The sequence below is a fragment of the Paroedura picta genome, chromosome 1 (genome assembly GCF_049243985.1).
Source record: "Paroedura picta isolate Pp20150507F chromosome 1, Ppicta_v3.0, whole genome shotgun sequence".
Classification (NCBI taxonomy): Eukaryota; Metazoa; Chordata; class Lepidosauria; order Squamata; family Gekkonidae; genus Paroedura; species Paroedura picta.
The window spans coordinates 44,544,183-44,567,199 of record NC_135369.1 but is presented as its reverse complement, the minus strand read 5'-3'; the positions used below and the strand labels follow the sequence as shown (position 1 = coordinate 44,567,199).

The window sequence follows — 23,017 nt, the reverse complement described above, 5'->3', positions numbered from 1 at the left end:
AGAGGCAAAAAACAAAACAAAAGCAGCAAAACATGCATACAAACACAGAATTACAATGCTATTCCAAAAAATTGCAATTTATATTTATAAAAGAATGCATTAATCTAATTTAACTGGTATGCTGGCTCCATCAACGAGTTGATTTAACAAGAGATGCATCCTTACCCATTTTTATTCCAAACTGGAGCCCTGCATGTGCACCATGTTCCCATGGACAGCTATGAAAGACAGCACTCTACAAGTATACTTGGGGGAGTGTCTTTCAGGTAAGGACAGCTCCATACAAATAACCCACCTGTCCTCTGATTAGCCAGGTGGCAAGGGAGGATTGTCCCCTGCCATTCCAAATTGTCTGCCCAGGAAGAACATGCAGAGGAAGTGACCTCACATATGCTTCCTCCCTGTGTTCAAGATAACAAAGTGGAAATACACATGGATGGATATATACAAGCATGGGGGAAAACATGCAATTCGATAAATCTTACAGTTAACAGAAGAATTCCTATGTTGCTAATAGAAGGTTAACATTCAGATAAGTTTTTGTCTTCAGAGTCTTTACAAACTTCAAAACAAGACTAGACTCCTAGATGATACCGAGTTTTATTGGGAGACTTCTTCAGCTTTGTAATAGTTACTGCACACAGCCTTAAAATTCAGAGTACAAGGTCTCTTGGGAACAGAACGGAGTTCGTTAATTCTGTTGCATGCAATTATGATTACAAAGCTGAAGAAGTCTCACAATGAAACTAGGCATCACCTAGGAGCTTAGTCTTGTTTTGAAGGTATTAATGACACTGAAGATAAGAACTTCTCTTTCTGTTTAATGTTAACCTCTAGTATGAACACAGGAATTTTTCTGTTAACTGAAATATCTTTTTTCTTCCCTGTGTTCAGCAATATTTGGGAAACAGTAATGATGGAAGGAAATGAATTTCAGAATCCCTGCTGATAACCATCAACACGAGACCACAGAAGATAGCCAGGATGGCCAACTAAGGGTCCATGAATGTCTGAAGACAGCTGTTGTTTATGGCCGGGCCAGTTTAGCTTTGAATGTAGTTGTTTTTAAACCTGGGAAGAAAGTAGTTTCTAGTGTTTCCAAAATGGTACAAAGAGTAGAGGAATAAGCGCTCATTTGCATCACTTAATGTCTTTAGCCAGCTTGGTGTAGTGGTTAGGAATGCAGACTTCTAATCTGGCAAACTGGATTTGATTCCCTGCTCCTCTTTCACATGCAGCCAGCTGGGTGATTTTCGGCTCAGCACAGCACTGAGAAAGCTGTTCTGACCGAGCAGTGATATCAGGGCTCTCTCAGTCTCACCCACCTCACAGGGTGTCTGTTGTGGAGAGGAAAGGGAGGGCAATTGTAAGCTGCTTTGAGACTCCTTCTGGTAGAGAAAGGCGACATACAAGAACCAACTCTTCTTCATATATTCTATTTTATTTTTAGAGATGATGATTGGAATATTCTTGAAACTGAGCAGCAGAAATGTGTACATTCACAGAGGTTTCCCTTGCCATGTTCTCAAGTAGTGGTTAAGAGCTGTGGGTTCTAGTCTGGTGAGCCAGGTTTGATTCCCCATTCCTCCACATGCAGCCAACTGGCAGGCTACTCACAATCCTGACAGAGCTGTTCTCAGAGCAGTTCTGTCAGTGCTCTCTCAGCCCCACTACCTCACAAGGTATCTGTTGTAGGGAAAAGAAGGGATGGCGATTGGAAGCCATTGAGATTCCTTCGGGTAGTGAAAACTCTTCTCTGTGTAGTGCTGCTGGAGGGCATGTTAGCAAACAAAACACCTGCCACCCCAATTTGTGTACACAGGTAGCACTGAACTTGTGTTGTTCTTGCTATTCCATAGAAATTGGGGTTTTCTCTTTGTTCAAAATAGCCAGTTTGCTGAAATATATCTGATAGGTTCATCAACTGGAGCGCAGCATGGGAAAAAATATAAAGGAGCAACACCTTCCCCGCCTAAAACAGTACTTTCTGATTACAGGAAAATTTGTTCCTGGGGTCACAGAAACCACATGGAACAACAGCCATGTGGGTTGGGAGGCAGCAGCCAAGGCAGGAACAAAATCACCCCTGCTTTTCCCATCAGAACTACACCCTGAATCAAGAGGGAAGTAAATTCCACCCACCCCTCTACAGCCTCCTAACCCACATGGCTATTCATTCAAGTGGGTAACATGATCCTGTGAAGGGGCTGCTGGTGTGTGTGTGTGTGTGTGTGTGTGTGTGTGTGTGTGTGTGTGGGAAATACAAGAAAGATCTGTGATGCTTCCATTTGTGGATCACTGCCTTCTGCCCCTTGTCTGTGGGTAGCTTGGTTTTCTTGTTGTTGCTATTAGCAAAGAGGTCAGCCGCCTTGGTTTTAGATATATGGACAGTAAAGCAAGGAGGTAGTCCCTACCTATGCTCTTCCCGGAAGAAGAAGAGAAGATCCAACTCTTGGGAGTGGGAGAGAGAAGCATGTATGAATATTAATGACACAATTGATCTTGCCTCCCTTTGTTTCCCCTGAAAACTGCAAAGGCAGTTTTGAGTTTCTGGGAATATTTCTGTACTTCCTGTGCATGCACAGAATAGTTTTCTCAGGGTGCTTCTGGAATAGGATACTCACTGGGCACAAGCAGGGGCACCATTGACTTCAATTAGCCAGACCTTCAACTCCTCATCCACCATGAAATCAAAGCCAAAGAGCTGGAAGCTCTGGTAGTGGAGGTGTTTGGTGCTGATCGCAGGTTCTATACACATAAGGCAGCTTCTGCGGGAGGAAGATTTCTGTATCAGTTCAAGGTGGATAGCTGAATGTTGCAGTAGACAACTGCAAGACTCCAGCAGTACCTTAAATAACAAAATATCTGGCTGGATATGAGCTTTCACACCTCACAGCACACTACTTCATATACAGATTCTATATCAGTTGACAGACTAATACTAGGCTTCTACCCACAACTATGGTATGCAAAACTTGTGGGTGTATGACATGTCCTCTTTGCTTTATTAGACCACACTCTTCTTCCCAATGGGAACCCAACTGGCAGTATCATTCTTCCCTTCTCCAATTAATCCTCGCAACCGCTCCAAGGAGCAGGCTAAGCTGACAGACAGAAAGCGGTGAGCCCAAGATCCCTTGCGGCAAACTCCCACAGCACAGGGATTCAAACATAGCTCTCCCGGCTCCTGTGCTGACTTTCTAATGACTAAAACAGGCTGGCTTTTGATTTCCCCGGGAGCTTCCTGCTAATATTTAGAGACTGAATGGTGTAGCGGTTAAGAGCGGCAGACTCTAATCTGGAGAACCAGATTTAATTCCCTCCTCCTCCTCATGCAGCCAGCTGAGTCACCTTTGGCCAGTCACAGTTCTCTTAGGAGTGCTCTCACAGAGCAGTTCTCTTAGAGCTCTCTCAATCCCACATGCCTCACAGGATGTCTGTTGTGGGGAGAGGAAGGGAAGGTGATTGTAAGCCACTTTGAGACTTCTTTGGGGAGTGAAAAGCAGTGCAGATTATATCAACTGTTTTCAGCAGTGCAGATTATATCAACAAAGGCCAATGTAATGACTTTAATAACATTTTTCCTCAACAGCAGTACTATTAATTCAGTTCTGTGCTGGCCTTATAGAATTGTGAATTGTTACAAATGTACGTTTCACTAAGGCAACTCCAAAAATTGTCTAAGGAATTCCAACTTTCACATGGAGTTTTGATCTTTCAGGGAGCAGCTCTTTTTCCAAAGCTCATGAGAAGTTTTCCATAGTCCATCTTGTTGGTGTTTCACTGCTAATTCATGCTCTTATATCAGACTTAGGTTTCTAAACTACTTATCTTTCTTACGTTAGAACTGTAAGAAAGAAACTACCATATGCAGATGCTACTATGATTCTTTCATCCACTTCCTACAGTACTTTAGCGGATGTTTGCACCTTACACGCAATCGTGTAAAACTGAATCCAGACAATAAAATCAACTTATTCAATGCCTTGAACAAGTCTTCGTTGGTCTTAAAGGTGCTACTGGACTCTGATTTTATTGTGCTACTTCAGACCAGCACAGCTACCCATTTGAATGAATCCAGACTGTCTCTCCTCCATCCTGCCCTTTAAAAGGCCTTTTGATGGAAGAGGTGTCAGGTTGACATCTGCACCCTGTCATGATTTTACTGTATGCATGATTTGCATTTCTGCATTCTCTGCAGGAGGGAGATGGAGTGAACCTTTGGTGACTTGGGGTTTGCTTTGATGCAAGGGAATGTTTAGTTTCACTCTGATGTCTGTAGTGGTCAGTAGAGTTGAGAAGGGAAGAACTTATCTGCATAACTATGTCCTTGATGGCTCGGAGTCTGCTGGCTGAGTTTCACATGTAGGTGCTGTAAATGTGCCTGGGAAAGTGGGAAGGCTACTTCCCACGGGGGGGTGGGGGTGGCATTATATAATCTGAAGGTAGAGCTGATGAAGAATCTATCAATCTCTGTATGCACTGGCTACCCATCTTAATGAAGATTATCATGAGCTCAGTTTGTTTCTTTTTAATAAATTGCTTTTTCTGAACATGCCAAGCCTGTTTCTTAGGACGCCAACTAGAACCTGACAAGAGGATTTGGGGTGGAAAAGCAGCAAAGGACAGGGAGGAAGGGGATTAATCCTTTCCCCACCACATTTTGGCTCCACACTGCCCCTTGCCAAAGGCAAAAGGAGTTAACTAAGACACAGTTGTGTGTCATGTACAGTCAAGCCCTTCTTTCATTTCTGAACTAAGGCAGAGATGGCTCTTTGTCTGTAAAAATACATTCGGTTTCAGTTTTACTTCTTTACTGACATCAGTGGAAGGGTCCTCTATGTGCATGTTTAAATAAAAACAGAGTAGTTACAAAATATGTAAGCTGTGCCTTGTCAGACTGCTTTGTGTACTATTCTAACATATATAAAATGTTACCTTATTATATTTTTGACTTGTAATAAGATCGTATTTTCCAGAGTAACATTCAAAGCGCTCATCAGATACTGATTAAACTCCTCAAAAAACATCTCATTCCCTTCTTCGTATCTCCCATAGTTTTTAGAGTACTCTTTTTGTATGCAGTGATTGGTCAGATGGCAGGTTTTGTCTAAGAAATTAGCACTATTATAAGGTTCTGAAGAAGTCCGTAGAACGCCTTCTTTGTAGAGGTAGATATTATACTGGTGATCCACTAGCACCCAGCTTCTGAAAGTAAGAAGGGAGGGGGAGATATTTTTTTTTTAATCATGTATCAAAATTCCAACTTTGATTAAACATTCATCACTAATTGCTCATTTCACTCAGCTGTTCAACTGAATGACTGTAGACATTTTAAAAAATACCTAATGTCAAATTTACGATGTCCTGGTTCTAAGAGCAAAGGCTTCTCAAGGTATTTCTGAATCACATGCACTTGTCCTTGATTATCTATGAAGTCCAGAAGTTCAGTAGCCTCTGAAGAAATAAGAATCCCTTCACCTAAAAGGGGAAAAAAAGTCAAACACAAAAAGGTGGGACAAGATGAAAATGTTACATTTAAGAAGCACAGGGATGCTGTTAACCTGACTCAATGAGGTTGTGGATAAGAAATATGGGTTGTGATACCTCCAATTTTATCTCTCACTTAAAAAACCATGCAGCCATATATGAAACATTCTAACCACTTCTTTCTACTGCCAGCAATATATAATTCCAGAAAACTAACCTTATGATAGACACACCCTTGCAGTTTCATATTGAATAGGCTTCCCAACTCAGCTACAGGTATAAAATGTGCAAGTTTTCAAGCTCACCAGATATCACAAGGATTAATATATCTAACACTCAAATGTGGCCAGATCTGTTGATACTTAAATCTAGAGACTAGAGGCATGAGCAGATAAGATAGTTCTTTTGACAATCCTGAAAACTGCCCCAGGTTTGCATAATAATCCAAGATCTTTTAAAAAAATAAAGTGAGGGTTAAAAAATTGTGCAAAAAACAAAAATGCCAAAAATAAAAGGAGCACTTGTAGCTTTACAATATCAGCAGACTGCAAACCTTGAATGCTGTCAGTAAAAGGCTGGTAAAAGGGGGCAAGGCCATTTCCAGGGCTGTTTTGCTTTTTGACGGTGAACTCGTCAGGGATAGGCCCATCAGCAACCTTCAGATTGTCTGCTATCATGTGACTGGCATGACTCATTTAGGCCAGCTGCTTAATACTGCTCAATATCAACCACCTCTCAAAAGCCACTGTGGTGTAGTAGTTACAGCTTCAAACTAGGATTTGAGAGATCCATGCTCAAATTCCCACTCTTCCATGGAAGCTCATGGATGATTTTGGGCCAGTTATACATCCTGAACCTAACTTTCCTCTCAAGGTTGTTGTGAAGGATTTAAAAAAAAAATTACTTAAGCTGCTTTGGCCATTGTGCAGAAAGGTGGAATATAAGTGACAAATATAAACAAATAATAAATATAACTGAAAATAGGAGGCAGTTAAAAGATAGGTTAGTTAGTAGATGAAAAGAGGATGAGCCTGGGAAAAAGGAGGAAATGTGGGTTGTCAGGAAGATGGAAAGAGGAAATAATGTGGGGAAGGAGATACAGAAGAAATGAGATACTTCCTGCAAGTCATTGCAGATCCTTCCATTTGTTAAAAAAAATGGAGGGGGAAAAAAGCAAATCTCACAGGCCATATTCTTAAGAGCTGGTCACACCAGCATTTGGTTGTAGATGCTGTGCCGGTTTGCAGTTTTGAATTACTGCTGGCCGTTAAACTACAGCACGCGGCCTGCATTATGTATCAGAGGCAGATTCCAGTGGACCAGGTTTTAAATTATGCCAGGTAAAGGGAAATAAATTATTTTCCATAGCAAAACAAAGTTCAACAGATATCTGTGATGTCAGAGAGACTCTTTCTGGAAGATACTTGAAATCACTTGGAACTCACTGAGTTATGAGAAATTTAAGGTGCTGCACATGCAGTAAACAGAAGAGGAAGAGGAGGAAGAAGAAGATCTGGTTCTTATATGCTGCTTTTCTCTACCTGAAGGAGGCTCAAAGCAGCTTACAGTCGCCTTCCCTTTCCTCTCCCCACAACAGACACCCTGTGAGGTGGATGAGGCTGAGAGAGCCCTGCTCGGTCAGAACAGTTTTATCAGTGCCCTGGAGAGCCCAAGGTCACCCAGCTGGCTGCATGTGGGGGAGTGCGGAATCGAACCTGGCATGCCAGATTAGAATTCCGCACTACTAACCACTACACCAAACTGGCTCTCAGTTAGCTAATCTTCCCATGTGCTCCATTTTCATAGTTATACTCTCTTGCTAGTCACATGGGCCTTCACCAGGGCCAAGGCTTTTACTATAGTCCTTACACCCTCTAGGTTTCTTTCCTCTCTGATACAACGTACCTCATTCCAGGTTAGGAAAGGGATCCTCTTCTAATTTTATTATTACTTGCAAGTTCTATTCACCAAGACTTGCTGCTTACTCTCCACTTTAGTCTTTCTTCTGCCAGCTCTCACCATGAGGCTAGGTTCCTCAATAGTATAATCTTGCCTTAGCTCATGCTGCCTCCCCCCCACCCTTTCACTTTTCTTTCTTAACATTCTCTCCCATTGCCATGTCAAATTCTTGTTTCCCCCTCCTGCCTTCTGTTGAGGGGCCCTTGATCTATGGGCAATTTGGGGTTTTGAGAACAGGTACTAGATGCCACTACAAAGAGGTATGGCAAAAAAAAAATGACTGGCATGGGATAGGGTCAAATTTTGGAAAGTTCCAAGCCAAGTGCTGACTTGTGATGGAGGCAGGTGTTTTTTGTTGTATGCTCCCAGCAGACACAGGCTTTTGGGCTCTCCTGAAGTGCCTCACAGGTGGAGAAAAGCCAGGACTGGCTTCTTGTTTTGGAGAAGAAGGAAGCAGGTATCAGACAGGAAATACATTGGTGGGTGCCATGGCACCATTTTGGGGATCACCAAATTATTGTACTGGGCTAGGGGAAACCTGGTTTCAACTATCACAACTTAATAGGTAACCTTGGGCCAGTCATTCTCTCTCAGCCAAACAGGGTTGTTGTGAGAGGAGAAATGGGGGAACCAAGCACACCACCCTGAGTTACTTGGGAAAAGAGTAAGATGAAAATGCACTAAAATAGATACTCTGGTCTTCCTCCAGTCTGAAACTGTCCACAAGTACTTCCAACAGAACCAGCCTGATCTAGCATTCTACCCATCCATCCAGTTTTCTATGATTTATTTTTACCTCTCAGCTGCAAATGGAATGCAAACAGACAACCAGTACTGATTTCCTGCATTCCCCCCCCCCTGCCCCCAAGCATCAGTTTCTCCTGTGGGTTTCTCCAGGGTATAGTTTCAACCCGGAAGTAGAAGCTAAAGGACACCATATGTTAAGCCTCCAAAGAGCATGCAGTAATTATACTACATTTCTGAGAATGGAAGTCAGCCCTAGTTCCCCAGAAGGACAAAAGATACCGAAAATAGCCCAAAAGATGAGAACTGCAGTCTTTCAAGTCAAAGCCATCTGCAGGAGGCATGCTGATTCCCACCTGTTGCCATCCCAGAGGCAAGAAAGAAAGCACATACAATAAGGAGACTGCCTCATCGTGGACATCTTTCCCCTTTACATCTCTCTTTCTCTCTCTCAGTTCCATGCTAACCTTTGGCACCTGCCGAGGATTTTGCTATCCAAACATTTCCCTCTCCGCTCTCTTTCCTCTTCTGATATGATGCAAGGAAGACTTCTCTTTCATCTGTTCTTGGGTTATTTATCAGATGCTGCATCCCATTCTGTGCTGGAGCTACCGGAGTCTTTAGATTAGTTGGATAAATCATGTAGGACTCTGGGAACCACGTGCAGGATTCTGTCAATTCAGGACTTGTCTTGATTAATCTATTGGAGAGAGGCAGAGATTGCATTTGGCTTTGTGAATGCCCAACTGGGTGTTTTCTGCAGGACATCTTGCTCATAAACATCTTGAACGCCATGAACATAACTCCCTCCTATCATCTGGAAATACTCACCACATGGATCAGGACTGTTGCAATGTATCTGCTGGGGAGGGAATGGGAAGTAACTGGGTGACGGCTTCCCGCTGATGTGGGAAGTCCTTTCAAACCTTGAATCAGTTTGCCATGGGGATGCTATTTTTAGCACATTACAGAAGTGACAGAACTAATATGTTCTTTGAGCCACACTAGTCTTGGCACTTACTTTCAAACCCAATGGCCCACTCCTGCATGCTCCAGTTATTTTTGCTTTGTTTATCAAAACATTTATATCCTGCCTTTCAAGGCGGCTTACAATACATAAAGCATCAAACAATAAAACCCCAAATTCTCCTCTCCTAACCTATTAAAATGCAGTAAATCATGCCATTTATACTTCTCCTGCTAAAGGGCAAGCTGTATATTGTTTTGAAAAAGGTCAAAGATAGATATTAAAGGATGATTCTGCTATGGGAAAAGTCACTGTGTGATTTATTGTGCCCTCAGAGATTCTTTTAGAAAATCTTGTTCGAAATTAGCCATGCAGCCTCAAGGCATATCTTTTTATGTACACAGTTCAATATAAGGATCTGCATAATACAATAAAATAAGCCCTGAACCATCTTTCCTAGTGAGTTCCAAGCATTTTACGGAAATCAAGCAAGTGTTAAAAGGACATTTCTAAGAGAATGCTTCGAGTCCTATTGTAATTATTATTTTTCTTTAAAAAAAAAGAGTTTGGTATTTCATGTTCTTGAAAGTAAAATAAAGCTTTAAAGGTCCATTTCTGGGAAACCCTCCATTTTGTTCCTATGAGAAGGGGTGGGGAAGGAAGAAGTGATTTGAGGATGGCAAATAATACAACTTTCACCACCTTGAGCTCCACATCTTGAAAACAACACTGAACCAATTAACTTCAGAGGTGTGATCTGGATCTGACCAACACTGACTACAATACAGCTTTAAGCAGCAGTAAAAAATGGATTTGAAATGTCACTAATAATGGCACCAGGTAACTTGCTCTGAAAAGGGGCCTCCTGACATCTCCAGCATCACAGACCAAAACACCTGGAGCAATTACTTACTCAGGTTTGCCCACATAAGGAAGTTTTCCATTACTTCTGTGCTGGCAAGCTATAGCCTGTCCCTATTCTCACTTGTGAAATTAGCAGAAACCACAATGAACAACAATGAAATCACAATGAACCACTTTTGGAGTCCCACTGTATTAGTACCTGTAATCAGACACACAGCTCCAATTCTACATGGGGAATTAACTTGGGGAAAAAATTAGGCATTCATGGCTTCCTTCAGTAGAAGAAGGCTCCTTAGGCTAGAAGGAGTTCCTTTAGCTTACAATAGGATACCGCTAAACAAAGTGCATGGATTGTTACAACGCTGAATTTGCTTACTGTGATTTCAGGAGAATGGTAAAAGGTTTCTTTCAAAACACCCTTACAGCCCATAGATACAAAAATTCTTACTTCACTAAGGAAGCTTTACGGCAAAGTTTATCAGCTCCTCTGTAGTAGTTCACCAGCTGTGTGAGTCCAGGTTCATGACCTACAAAAGGAAAGGGACAGATTGGTGTATCTGTTTCTTGGAATGTCAGATGAGAAAGAAACCAGAAACATTTATATAACTGTTCAAGCAAGAAAAGTAGCAGGGACCTTACTGGCTCACAGAAACCATTATTAAAAAGCAGCTACTTTGATCTGCATTTCATGCACAAACAGAACATGTATGTTATTTAGACATAATTTTTTTACTTACACTTGAAGTTGTCTACTTGATACATCTGGCATAAATGTTACTAATCATGGTTAGTAGCAGATTCACTGAGCAAGACCCAGTTTAAACGTGCCACCTACAGACCACACAATCTTACATATGCTTGTGGGTCCACCATCTCATTAAGCTCAATGCTCATTTCCACATATACATATATATGAAGCCTGCCTGCTTCATATTTAATTACAGCTTTAGGGCAGTGCCTGCTCCTCCTTAACCAATCATTGTATATACACAACAACTGTATAATAAGCTGTAGAATACACCTCCCTGTTTCAGTTGTCCCAACTGAGGCCTAGCAGAATGAGGTGGTACACTTTTAAGGTGGTAGGACAGTACTAATACTTCAGCCTTACAGATCAGGGGTCAAGGTTTTGAATGCTCCTCTACATTTCATAGCACAGGAGAGATCAGACTGGACTAGGACCTCTCTCTCTCCGATACAGTAATCTGTTTTCCTATTTACATGGAGTATTTTACCTTTGGAAGTATTAAAAATGTGATTCCCTTCACATGCCACTTGAAGTCATTCTGTCCATTTTTGTGGCCTCAAAGCTTTACTGCTACTTTTATTTTGCTGCATTTCATGTATGAATCAGTGCCATGTGCACATTAGCTCTGCAGCAAACTCAAGAAGGCAAAATAATTAAAACACTCCATACAATGTCCAGTCCTACAAAATTCATTGAAAGAAACCAAATATTCCAAGCACCCCCCACACTGCTGAACAGATTCCACTCAAGAGGGAGAGGCAGGAGCCATAAATAAGTAAGGCGGAAGAGAAAGTCGGGATGGCCAAAGATATCGATGCATGTGCTCCAGGAAAAGGTTCTTTCCCCAAAGCAAGGGCTCAAGTGTCAGGTCTGCAAAGAATCTCAAGGGGAAAGAGGCAGGAGCATTTGCAGCTACACAAACTGGTGTGGTTTAGAGCCAGTGAGAAGTACATTCAGGGCAATGCACACAGGCCCAGCAAAGCAGAGGCCCATATCCCAGGGCACACAACAAGCGTGAGAATGATCTACGGGCAGAATTTGGCCCCAGTTATAGGGCAAGAGGCTTAATTCAGAAAGGGAATATTTTCTGACCAGGCTTGGAAGAGGGTACAGTACAAGAGGAACTGAGTCCAGTACATACTCCAACTGGATCAAGGGAAGAGGAGGGTGGTTAGTTTTTGGGAGTATTTCCAAATAAGATAGAGAAGTATACTTTTGGCAAGCAATTCCGACAGGCTTAAATGCCATATTAGTCCTGTTTTGTGTGTGTCAAGTGCCATCAAGAAGTAACTCATGTACGGTGACCTCGTAGGGCAGGGGTAGTCAAACTGCGGCCCTCCAGATGTCTATGGACTACAATTCCCATGAGCCCCTGTCAGCAAATGCTGGCAGAGGGTCATGGGAACTGTAGTCCATGGACATCTGGAGGGCCGCAGTTTGACTACCCCTGCCGTAGGGTTTTCAAGTCAAGAGACGTTGCTGTGGCTCAGTGGTAGAGCATCTGTTTGGTATGCAGGAAGTCCAATATTCAGTCAATGAATATTCAGTCAATGAAAAGGACCCGGCAGCAGGTGATGTGAAAGACGTCTGCCTGGGACCTGGGGAGCCGCTGCTGAGTCTAAGTAGGCAATACTGACCCTGACGTACCAATGGTCTGATAAGGCAGCTTCATGTGCATAGGTGTTCATTCCCTACTACTGCATAGCAACCCTGAACTTCCTTATTGGCCTCTCATCCTGATATTAATACAAAGGCTATCCCTATTCAGCTTCTAAGAGCTGATGAGACCAGACTAGCCTGGAGCATCCAGCTCAGGGTAGGCCTTTTAAAAAAGAAATTAAATGTGATTAAGCTCTTCATTTGACAGAATGCTAAAAAACAAACAAACATGATCCTTTTGCAGTCAAAAGCATTCCGATCATCAACTGGGGTTCTTGACCAATGGCCTAGCCGGCTATTAACTAAGGCCAGGAGAAGTTAAACTTACTTGGAAACTTCCTGGTGGGTTGCTGCACAGGAGGGTGGCCAGGAGGAAACAGCCAACAGGTTCTTGTGGTACCAGCTGGGCCACAGGGACCACTTGGCTCAATCCCGATCACAGAGATAACAACAGGTATAACAGGAGCCAAGCAGCCCCTAGAAAGTGACCAGCCCCTTGACTCAGCTTGCTCTGTGGCTGTTCTAACATCCCTCTTTGCTTCTGGACAGGACAAGGCACTCTGCGGGTCTGCCTATTTTTATTCCGTTCAGCTCAATATTCGGTGTCTTCCTGCTGGCTCTTTCATCTTTGAAATGCGACAAACCCTGTTTACTGGACCGTGCAAAGACAGAGAAGAGAAGCTGGTCCTGCATCATTAATGCTCGGGGAAGAGAAAGACAGGCTGAAAACAAAGACTTAATGTTAGCAATGCTACTAACAGTTTGGGATATTCAGCTCAGTAACTGACATGAGCACATTTTCAGTGTACTATTTGTTGAGAGAACACAAGAAGTGCCCTTTCATTAGAGTAAAAGAGCATGAACTGGGCATGTGTGTGTATAAAACCAGCCAGTTATGTAAAGCCAATGCAAGCTACCCACTGACCTCAGGCAAACTTTGGCTGGGCTCTTCCTGTATCAAGCATACCACTAGTACCATAATAGCTTCATAGCACATTAGCGAGAACCCTTGCACAGAAGTTATTTTCAGATATGGTAGTACAACACATCATACCTCAGGGCTGGACTGAATCAGGCTGAAGCTTTGTTTCTTGGGGAATAAGGCGTGGAAAAGAAGGCTGGGAAAATGTTCCATATTTTTAGGCCTCATCATTAAATGACCAAAGACAATTCAACAATTTTGCAGGACCATTAATACATGGAGCTAAAGGCAGCCTCTGCACAGATGATGCTGGAGAGATACAGAACACTGCACTCTTTTCATGGTCACAATGGGACATTGACGCAACTGAAGAGTGGGTGCTTAAACAAGCAACAGAATTAGAATCGGCCGCTAGGCTTAGATGATACTTATCCAAATGAATTTAATCGCTGCGGGAAGGCTGATAATGGTGAAGCTTTTTAGGGCTCTATGATTGGATCTGCCATCTGGCTGAGAACAGAATTGAAATATACTAACAATCAGAATGACCTAAAAGTTGGGTAAATGTTGAAGAAGCAAATCCGTGAATGATGCTGTAAATTATTCAGAACAATCACATCCAGAAGAGATTGTTGAGGTGTTCCCCCCCCCCCCCATTTCCAGTCATGCTCACACTGCATAGAGGGGAATTTCAATGACAAATTTAAACACTGATTTAACAGGAGAGAAAGATTAGCAAGAAATATGAACTACTGATAAACTTGATATTCATCTACATTGGTAATCCAGGGATGGCTAATTTTGGGGTATCTATGTAGGAAACTAAATCCTGGTTCCAGAGCACAGCTGCTTTGGAAGAGCCTTCAGGAAAGGCTGGCAAGGGTGCTGGGAACAGCCACCCCGATTACTATTCCGTTAGCCGACAGAGAGAAGGCAAGGGGTAAAGAGCTGTAAGGTCAGATCTCTAGGTGAACAAGTGGTGCTGGGCTAGGTCCTAAATGGTGGAAGTGGCTCCTAGATCTGCATCCTATTTCTCCAAGCCCAGAGAGCTCTGGTGCCAAACTAGGTACCGTAGATGGACTGTCTAAGGCAGATGATCAGGATGAGGAGGCAAATCCCTTCACCCAGAGCTGATCCGAGTACACAAAACTGCTGTGTAGTGCTGTAATATTTTATGGGATCTCCAGCAAAGCAAGTGTGTTCTAATTTCCAAGACGCACACCCTAGCCTCCCATGCTACATTGCACAGAATCTTGGGATGCACTGGACAGTTGTTGCTATGAGCCGGATGGAAATATGAGGAAGTGCATGTTTTAAATAAAACAGAGACCAAGAAAAATCTGGATTAACAACTCTGCATGCCTGTGGATGTAGACTATTTTAGCTGCTATGGTTTAATCTAAATAAAGCAGGCTGTGGACTGAGAGCCAGTTTGGTGTAGTGGTTAGGAGTGCGGACTTCTAATCTGGCATGCCAGGTTCGATTCTGCGCTCCCCCACATGCAGCCAGCTGGGTGACCTTGGGCTCGCCACGGCATTGATAAAACTGTTCTGACTGAGCAGTGATATCAGTGCTCTCTCAGCCTCACCCACCCCACAGGGTGTCTGTTGTGGGGAGAGGAAAGGGAAGGCGACTGTAAGCCACTCTGAGACTCCTTCGGATTGAGAAAAGCAGCATATAAGAACCAACTCTTCTTCTTCTCTCTAGGAGTTGGTTACTCTTCAAAGTTGAGGCTCTTTGTCCTTTAGGACTTTTTAACCTTTGAGAATTCGGTGTGTATTGTTAATGTTATTGTTATTAGGTACGAAGTCGTGTCCGACCCATCGCGACCCCATGGACAATTGTTAATAGATAAATCATTGTTATTGTTAATAGATAAATCATATAGTCTTGTAGATTACTATTTTCCTGAAGATCTGGTAATTAACAAGCCTATCCAGGCTAAAAGCTTTCCAGAATAACTCCTCATGTTTCATCATGACTCAGGTAGACACAAAGCCAAGAAGTTGTTTTGCATTTATCTGCCAGATTGAGTTGCATAAATATATGCTTGCCATTATTGTCTAAAAAAAGAAATAAGTATAACTAAATTAAAGAATATGAACATAAACCATTTATAATGTGCAGCTGTGGTCTGTGAAAAGATAAAATGGAAAAAGCAGCCATTATAATGCTATTATACCAATCAATAGCATTGTATCTCAGAAAAGGATGGATTATTGACTGACGTAATAAGTGATTAAGCAATTTTAAAATATAAGCTAGATCATGATACAAATGTATAGACAAACATAGGAGAGGGCATATCAGGAGTTACTGTTTTCCTTAGCACTAGAAAAGAGTTTGGGAAGAGAACATTAAAGGAAACAGAAAGTTGACAAACTACAAAGTGATAAATGACTTCGCTGTGTCTTCTTCAACACTTAGGAAGTCTGGTTTTGAAGTCTGATTTAGTAGTGCTTTTAGGTTTTGTTTCTACCATATAACCTTCAAAGTTGCTTACAACATCATCATAAAAAACCCACACAGCTAAAAGTGATAGTACACATGCTCAGAAGATCTACAACTCAAACAGAATGACACTGCGGAGAAGACCTGGCAGAAGAGAAATGTCTTAACTAAAAACCTGAAAAGCCAGCCTACAGATTTCCTCTGAGAGTGACTTCTGCAGGAAGAGTCACCCAAAAGGGCAGGATTACCAGCCTCCAGGTAGGGTCTGAAGTTCTCTAAGAATTAGAACTGATCTCCCTGCATTCTGCAAGGGGTTGGACTAGATGACCCTGAAGGTACCTTCCAACTCTATGATTCTATGATCTAGACTAGTGATCCCCAACCTGTGGGCCGCGGACCACATGTGGTCCTTTGACTAATTGGAGGTGGGCCCCGAAGGACACCTTCTCTCCCCCCCCTCGGCCCTTTACTTCATCCTCTCTCCACTGCAGTCATCAATAACATTTGAGAACACTGCAAGATCCAGAGCAACTAACAGAGAAACCAACTAGACTCTTGGATCCAATTTGACTATAAGAATAGTAACCAAAGCCAGTTTCTTCAATCTGATAAGGCTCGGGTCCAAATTCTTGTGAAATCATGATATATTATGTCTATTGCATTTCCCTTAGTCACAAGCTAAACTGATATATCACTGGAGGGCAAAATCATGAATCTCTGGCTCACTTACTTTGGTCATATCATCAGGTCCAACTCACTAGAGAAAGCAATTATGCTGGGTTTGGTCAGTGGGAAAAGGAAACCAGGCCAACAAAGGGCACAATGGTTAGGCACAATCAAAATGAACACTGCTAGAGCATCATACAACTAAAAGAAGCGGTGCAAGATTGAAAGACATGGCCACAGCAGTGCTATAGGATTGGTAAGAGTCGGAGACGACTGAATGGCTAATACTATCATCAAGCTGTGAAATCATCAAGTGGTTTCTCAAAATCAACAAGGCACAGCAGAACCAACAGAGACAGTAGCTTCCTCACTTTGAAATTAGCTCAGAGGCAAGTTTAATAGGAAATGAATCACATTTGGGAAAGGTGATGGCAAAGCAGAGGCAGAGTTGGGGCAAGAACAAAGCATCAGCAAGTCACAAAATAGCCTCGTAACAATCCCAATGAGTTTTTAGAAACACTGGGGGCCCAGTGGTTTACAAGCCTTAAAACACTGGCCTCAAGATCAGTGCCTGAGGATCCCAAAGGGTTTCAGCCCTTCCGGATCCATTTTGGAGAAATATCTTTCCTTGAGCTATCCAAAGGCCTCATATGATGTTTGTTAGTACAAAACTTAGCCGTTGCTATTTTGCACCCGAGAACACCTAACAAGCAGTTGTCCAACAAAAAACAGCTGTGACCACAGTTAATAAAATTAAAGTACTGATTTAATAGTACTGCACACCTCCTATTCCATTGGGTGGAGTCATAACAGCTCAGAGTGAGATACCTGGTGGCATTGTACTGTTACAGCGTGTCCACAGATTCGGAAGTAATGTGCCTCCAGGTTACTTAGTTAACAATGCAGGAGCTAATATTTATAGATTAATTTAAAACCACCAGTGATTTTTATGACCATGTGATGTGAACTGAAAAGCCATAAGAATCACAGCCTCACAAGGAAGGACTTCTATAAACTGGCATAATTCCTCAAGGTAATTTCCTCAAGGTAATTCCTCAATGTAATTTCCATTACATTGAGATTCTGGACACTTCTGTTAACAAACGGGACACAAAACCCTGTTTGGTTTCCTTAATAATTGGTCTGGTTTACTGCAGTCAATTTTCCATGAAATGACAAAATACGAATGTTTGTATAGTCACACTGTACAAAGCACATAATCTGAGATAAATGCAGAGCTCAATTCATTTCATATGTATTTTCTATCGATATGGGGGAAAGTGCATAAAACTTTTGTTTCTTGTTTGATTTTCTGAAGTATGGAAAATCTAATTATTTCCATTTTTATCTCTTATTTGTGCAATATTTTCAGTGTTTCAAAATCACTCTGTGCCTCAGAACATCCTCTCATCCCCAAATGCAATCATCATGGTTCATTTCTCATATTCTGCCAGTTATGAAGATCTAATTCTGTTTTGGTCACTGACAAGAGGGTGTGACCCACCTATTAAATACTTGTAAAGCATGCCAATTTCAAGAAAGAGATTTCAGCATCCATTTAAATCCACACCTCCAAGACAACAGGGTTTAATCTTGTGGAATTGTGTCTGGATCATTGCTATTATGGCTACATCAGTGCTTACAAATTCAATCCTTGCAAGAGTCACTTGTTCTAGAAGGAACCTATTCCCTAACATTTTCCTTGGCTAGCTGACAAATCTTTGGCGAATGGAATTCTCATTTCTCTTAAAGAAGTGCAAAGAACTAAGATAGTTCCATTTCATTTCTTTAAATGTAGAGCAGCTTCAAACTAAGCAGATGCATTAACTGCCAAGAACTACTGTGAACACAGCAAAATGAAACGTTGTGCTGCATGCACAGCATCACGCCCTAAAGATATAACAGTGATTAAAAGTTTATCATGATTTTCAGTCCCAACTTTTTTCTCATAATCTTTCCTTAAACGCAAGAAAAATGTTCTCCTTGTTATTTCAATAAGGGGCACATTATTATATTGATGATAAATGACAAAACAATTTATACTTCATGATGATACTTTTTAAGGCAGGGGTGGGCAAACTGTGGCCCTCCAGATATCCATGGACTAAAAGTCCCATGAGCCCCTGCCAGCATTTGCTCCCCGGGGACTTGGGTTCTGGACCCGAAGCAAAACATCATCAGGACTTCCTCTACACCCGCTAGTAGTAGGAGGGAGGGGGGGGAGTTGAGCTGCCATTCTTGCCATGCCGGCAATATTGGCAATGTTATTATTGTTTTATGGGGTTTTAATGGGGATTTGCGATATTGTTACCCGCCACGAGCCGCAAGGGAGTGGCGGGCTATAAATATAATAATAATAATAATAATAATAATAATAATAATAATAATAATAATAATAATAATAATAATAATAATAAGCCATTGGGTTTATGCTTGATTAACTATGGACTGAATCATGGCCACTTATACACTGCAACTTATCAGTCAACAAAAGGGGTAAACTTTTACATTACCTGATCTAGTAAATAAAATCTCAATTAAACATTAAGAAATAAAAAGTCCATACACCACTAAACTTACACATGCACTCATGCATAGCAACAGGAGGTATCAACTGAATAGATGTTACCTGACAACACCAATGCTATGCCATTACTGAGCACGTGGGAGCCAACCCTCTAGAATTACCTGGTGACATATTATTCTGTTGATCTAGAGTTGTTTCCTATCTTACATATTGAGGGGGGGGGAGACATCCCAACTCCAAAAAGAGGGGGGAAACGTAAAATACACCACAGTCTTTGTCCAAGTTTGTATATTTTTTGTTCCCAAGCATTTCATTTAAAAACCTCCCTTCTGCAAAGACGCCTGAGGACTCAGCATTAAGTTGGAGCGACACTGTAAGCTGTAATGCAGCATCATGCTTAGGAACAAAAACCTAATGGTGCAACACTGGCCATCTTCAGAACTCCCCCCCCCCCCCAAAAAAAAAAAAAAGCCATCTCCTTTGCAGAACAAGAGCCGAACTGCTAATAATAGAAGGCGGCGATTTCAACAGCAGCGGCGTCAGGCCAGGCCATAATTCCTGCTCCCTCTCCGCTAACCCTTTCTGCCCCCCCCCCCCGACCAGCGGAGTCCCACCCTCGCTGCAGCAGGCAACACCCCTTCGGCACACAGCCGCAGCACGAGGCAGGTGGGCAGCTAGCGCCGGGCAGGTGGCCCCAGCAAACTCCGCTCCCAGCCCGCCCTCCCTCCCTCCCTCCCTCCATCCATCCATCCATCCATGGGCGGGCAGGCTCGGCACGGCAGCCGGCCGGCACGAGGACACCGGGCGTCTCCCCTGTCGCAGGGCTCCGGGGGGCTCGCTTACCCAGCCTCCCAAAAGGCAGCCTGTTCCGCTCCCCCAGCATGAGGTTGAAGCGGGGGTTGTCTCTTTTCAGCCGCTTCCATTGTCCGGTGGAAAGGAGGATTCTGGACACTTCCGCGTAAACGCTGCTGTTCTCATCGCGCACCACAAACGTGTACATCTTGGGATATTAGGAGGGGCGGGGGGGTCCCGGGCGCCTGGCCCCGCGCAGGTCCGCCGGCAGGCCGGAGAAGCCACTAGCCGCAAGGCGGGGCTGGCTGAAGTCCCTCGGGGCGCTCCGCAGGAGTCAGAGCCAGGCAGCCGGCCATGCCTCCGGCCGCGTCATCCCGCCGAGGCGCCGCCAAGGGCGAAGGCTCGCCGGGCTCGCCGTGCCTGCTCGGCCGCGGGGGGCGTGTGCCTGTGCTCAGCGCTCGCCCATCCCTCCTCCGGCGGCACTTCCCGAAGCCCTCCGCAGGCTTCCTACAGGACGACGGAGGCGGCCGCGGCGCCAGGAGCGAGGCTCAAGAGCGGCTGCCGATGCGGGGCCATGAACGCCGGGGCTGGAGCGGCTCCTTGCCCGCTTCCCGCAAGCACAAGCCGCCGTCTCCCGAAAGAGCAGCAGCCACCCCTTTCGCACAGGCACAACCCGCCTCTCCTCCTCCCCCTCCCCGCCGGCTCCGCCCCCCCCCCCCCCCCCGTGATTCAACGCTGAGCTCATAAGTCAGGGAGCAGAAAGAGGCGGCCTTAGACGCGGGGCCCACCCCGACGCCGGAGTGGTGTAAGGACGGCGCCACGCCTTCGCCGGAGAGTCCCGGAGGAGGCCCGCGGGCTGGGTGGTGGGGCGCCTTTAGGGAGCCGTCGGCGCGAAGCTCCCTCTCCACGCCGCCTGCCTCCCCCCCCCCCCTGCCCTCCTGTAGGCGGCATCGGGAGGAGCACCCTCCGCCGCCCCCCCAACGACGCTCGCAGCAACAGGGGGGGCGGACAAGCGGAGCTACTGCGGGCCCGGGTCTCTCTCCCTCGGGCCCAGCGCCGCGTCGGAATGGCCTTGACCGTTTATGCACTGGAGGTTTCATGCTGGGCTGCAGGCTAGGGTTTTAGTTGTGGCAGGTTGCCTCACCTATTCCTGCACGGACATGGAGGAGCATTTTGTCTGGTGTGCCTCATCCGGACCCAATTTGTGCTCCTGCACAGGATCTGGGGCAGTGAAGTTCCCAGTGCATAAACGGTCCTTGCTGGGCGCGCTCAAAGGCCAAGAAGAGGCCAGCCGGTTCTGAGGCGGAGCAAAAAGGGCCCGACCCGGCACAGCACTTCATTTCTTACTGCTGAGGAAGCAGCCAAGACTTCCTGACACTGGTTTCACTTACAAATGCACCAGAGCATAAGGGCAAACGTGCCGGCTAACTGGCAGCAGCATACTCCCCCGGGGAGCTTGGTTTTCAGTCGACCCACAGCACTCCTCTTGTATTTAGAATCAGACCTACCCCAAAATTAAGTTTGAGTCCAGTGCCATCTTTCAGACCCACTGTTGTATTCAAGGTAGAAACTTTTGCATACATGCCTTTGTACCCGACAAACTGTGCACAAAAGCTTCTACCTTGAATGAAACTTGGTGGGTCTTAAAGTTGCTGCTGGACTTACACTTTTTTCCGGATTGATTCTGTAAGGGAAAATCCTGGCTCACTAACTTTTGAGAGTTCTTTGAGGGGATGAACAACTGGACAAGGGTGAGCCCGTTGGTATTTACCTAGAGTTCCAGAAAGCTTTTGATAAAAGTTCTTCAACAAAGACTCTTTAAGTCCTGGGATAAGAGGACAAGTCATAATGTGGATTAAAAACTGATTAACAGGAAACACAGAAGGAGAATAAATGGGCAATTTTCACAGTGGGAGGGGGTAAGCAGCGAGGTTCTGTGCTTTTTAACTTGTTCATTAATGAGTAAGCAGGGAAGTGGCTAAGTTTGCAGCGGACACTAAGTTGTTGAGGGTGGGAAAAAACCACAGAGGACTGTGAGGATCTCCAGCAGGATCTGTTGAGTCTGGACAATTGGCCATCAACGTGGCCAATGAGGTTCACCACGGGCAAGTACAGCATAATACACATTGGAGCCAAACACCCTAACTATAAAAATATGTAGATGGGGTCCAAACTGGCAATGACTGACCAAGATCCTGTCCCGTCCCATCCCATCCCGCAAAACGCCCACTGAGACCTCTGGAGGCTTTGGTGGGCCTTTTGGGTGCAGCAGTGGTGAGAACCAGTGCCTCCCCCCCTGCCCCAAAAATGCCCAGGATGGGGGGTGGACTAGCCTAAGGGCTTTGTTTGAATAAATCACAATTGTTAATGGAAGACAAAAGTTGCACATGGCAATTAAAATGTCAGTGTCATTTCACCTTCCCAGTAATCAGTTAAATTTGCAATAGAATGCTTGCTCATTCAAAATGGAATTACAGTGATTCAACAGTATGCATGGATTCATTGAGAGAGGCTACAAATAATGATTGGCTAGATTACTTGGACAATTCAGTGAACATCTCCATTCAGGAATTTACCCTGAACTACCTAAACAATTTAAAAAATAACCTTGTTTTGTTGTTCAACTATTCAGAACTATCTTCAGAAACAACTGCTGTTTCCAACTCTCAAATAATCAGTTTTTTTTCCTTTCAAGTTGCATCTGATTTATGGCTCTTTTGGGGGCATAGGCAGGGAGGCGATCCCTCAGGTACACTGGGCCCTGACTGTGTATGGCCTTGAAGGTAATTACCAGAACCTTTAGTCTGATCCGGAATTCAACTGGCAACCATTGCAGTTGGTGGAGAATGGGCCGGATGTGGGACCTCCATGGTGTAGTGAGGATCCTGGCCGCTGCATTTTGAACCAGCTGTAGTTTCCGGGTCAAGACTAAGGGCAGGCCTGCGTAGAGCGAGTTACAAAAGTCCGGTCTAGAGGTGACCGTCGCATGGATCACTGTGGCTAGGTGTTCCGGGGCCAGGTAGGGCGCTAGTAGCTTGGCTTTTGTCATTGCTTGCTATCCTTGAACCCCATTCTGCAAGGAATTAGTTAGACACTGATCCTGAAAGGAGCTCTGGATGTGTGCAGAGTAGTCTTTCTCCATGCAGAGTACAATCTGCAAGGCAGATGCTTCTACACATTTTTTGTGACATGTAATTTTGGTTACAAATAATATACTTACTAATCTTT

The 23,017-nt window shown here is 44.1% G+C and overlaps 1 protein-coding gene across 3 annotated transcripts in view; it reads right to left on the bottom strand.

Moving 5' to 3' along the window:
• Nucleotides 1–20,478, bottom strand: part of TTL (tubulin tyrosine ligase) — a 28,161-nt gene extending 7,683 nt beyond the window's left edge. Inside the window, exons 1-7 of one of the 3 annotated variants that reach the window (XM_077336307.1) lie at nucleotides 19,841–20,478; nucleotides 10,473–10,551; nucleotides 8,661–8,893; nucleotides 5,346–5,481; nucleotides 4,939–5,205; nucleotides 2,625–2,768; nucleotides 7–401 (exon numbers count right to left, since the gene is read on the bottom strand). In XM_077336307.1, coding sequence (XP_077192422.1) covers nucleotides 263–401; nucleotides 2,625–2,768; nucleotides 4,939–5,205; nucleotides 5,346–5,481; nucleotides 8,661–8,893; nucleotides 10,473–10,551; nucleotides 19,841–19,997 — 1,155 coding nt within the window. In that variant the 5' untranslated portion in view covers nucleotides 19,998–20,478 and the 3' untranslated portion in view covers nucleotides 7–262. Of the gene's footprint in view, nucleotides 1–6; nucleotides 402–2,624; nucleotides 2,769–4,938; nucleotides 5,209–5,345; nucleotides 5,482–8,660; nucleotides 8,894–10,472; nucleotides 10,552–19,840 lie in introns of those variants that run through there. The other 2 variants (XM_077336298.1, XM_077336312.1) reach the window with 2 other exon arrangements.
• Nucleotides 20,479–23,017: the final 2,539 nt, after the last annotated feature.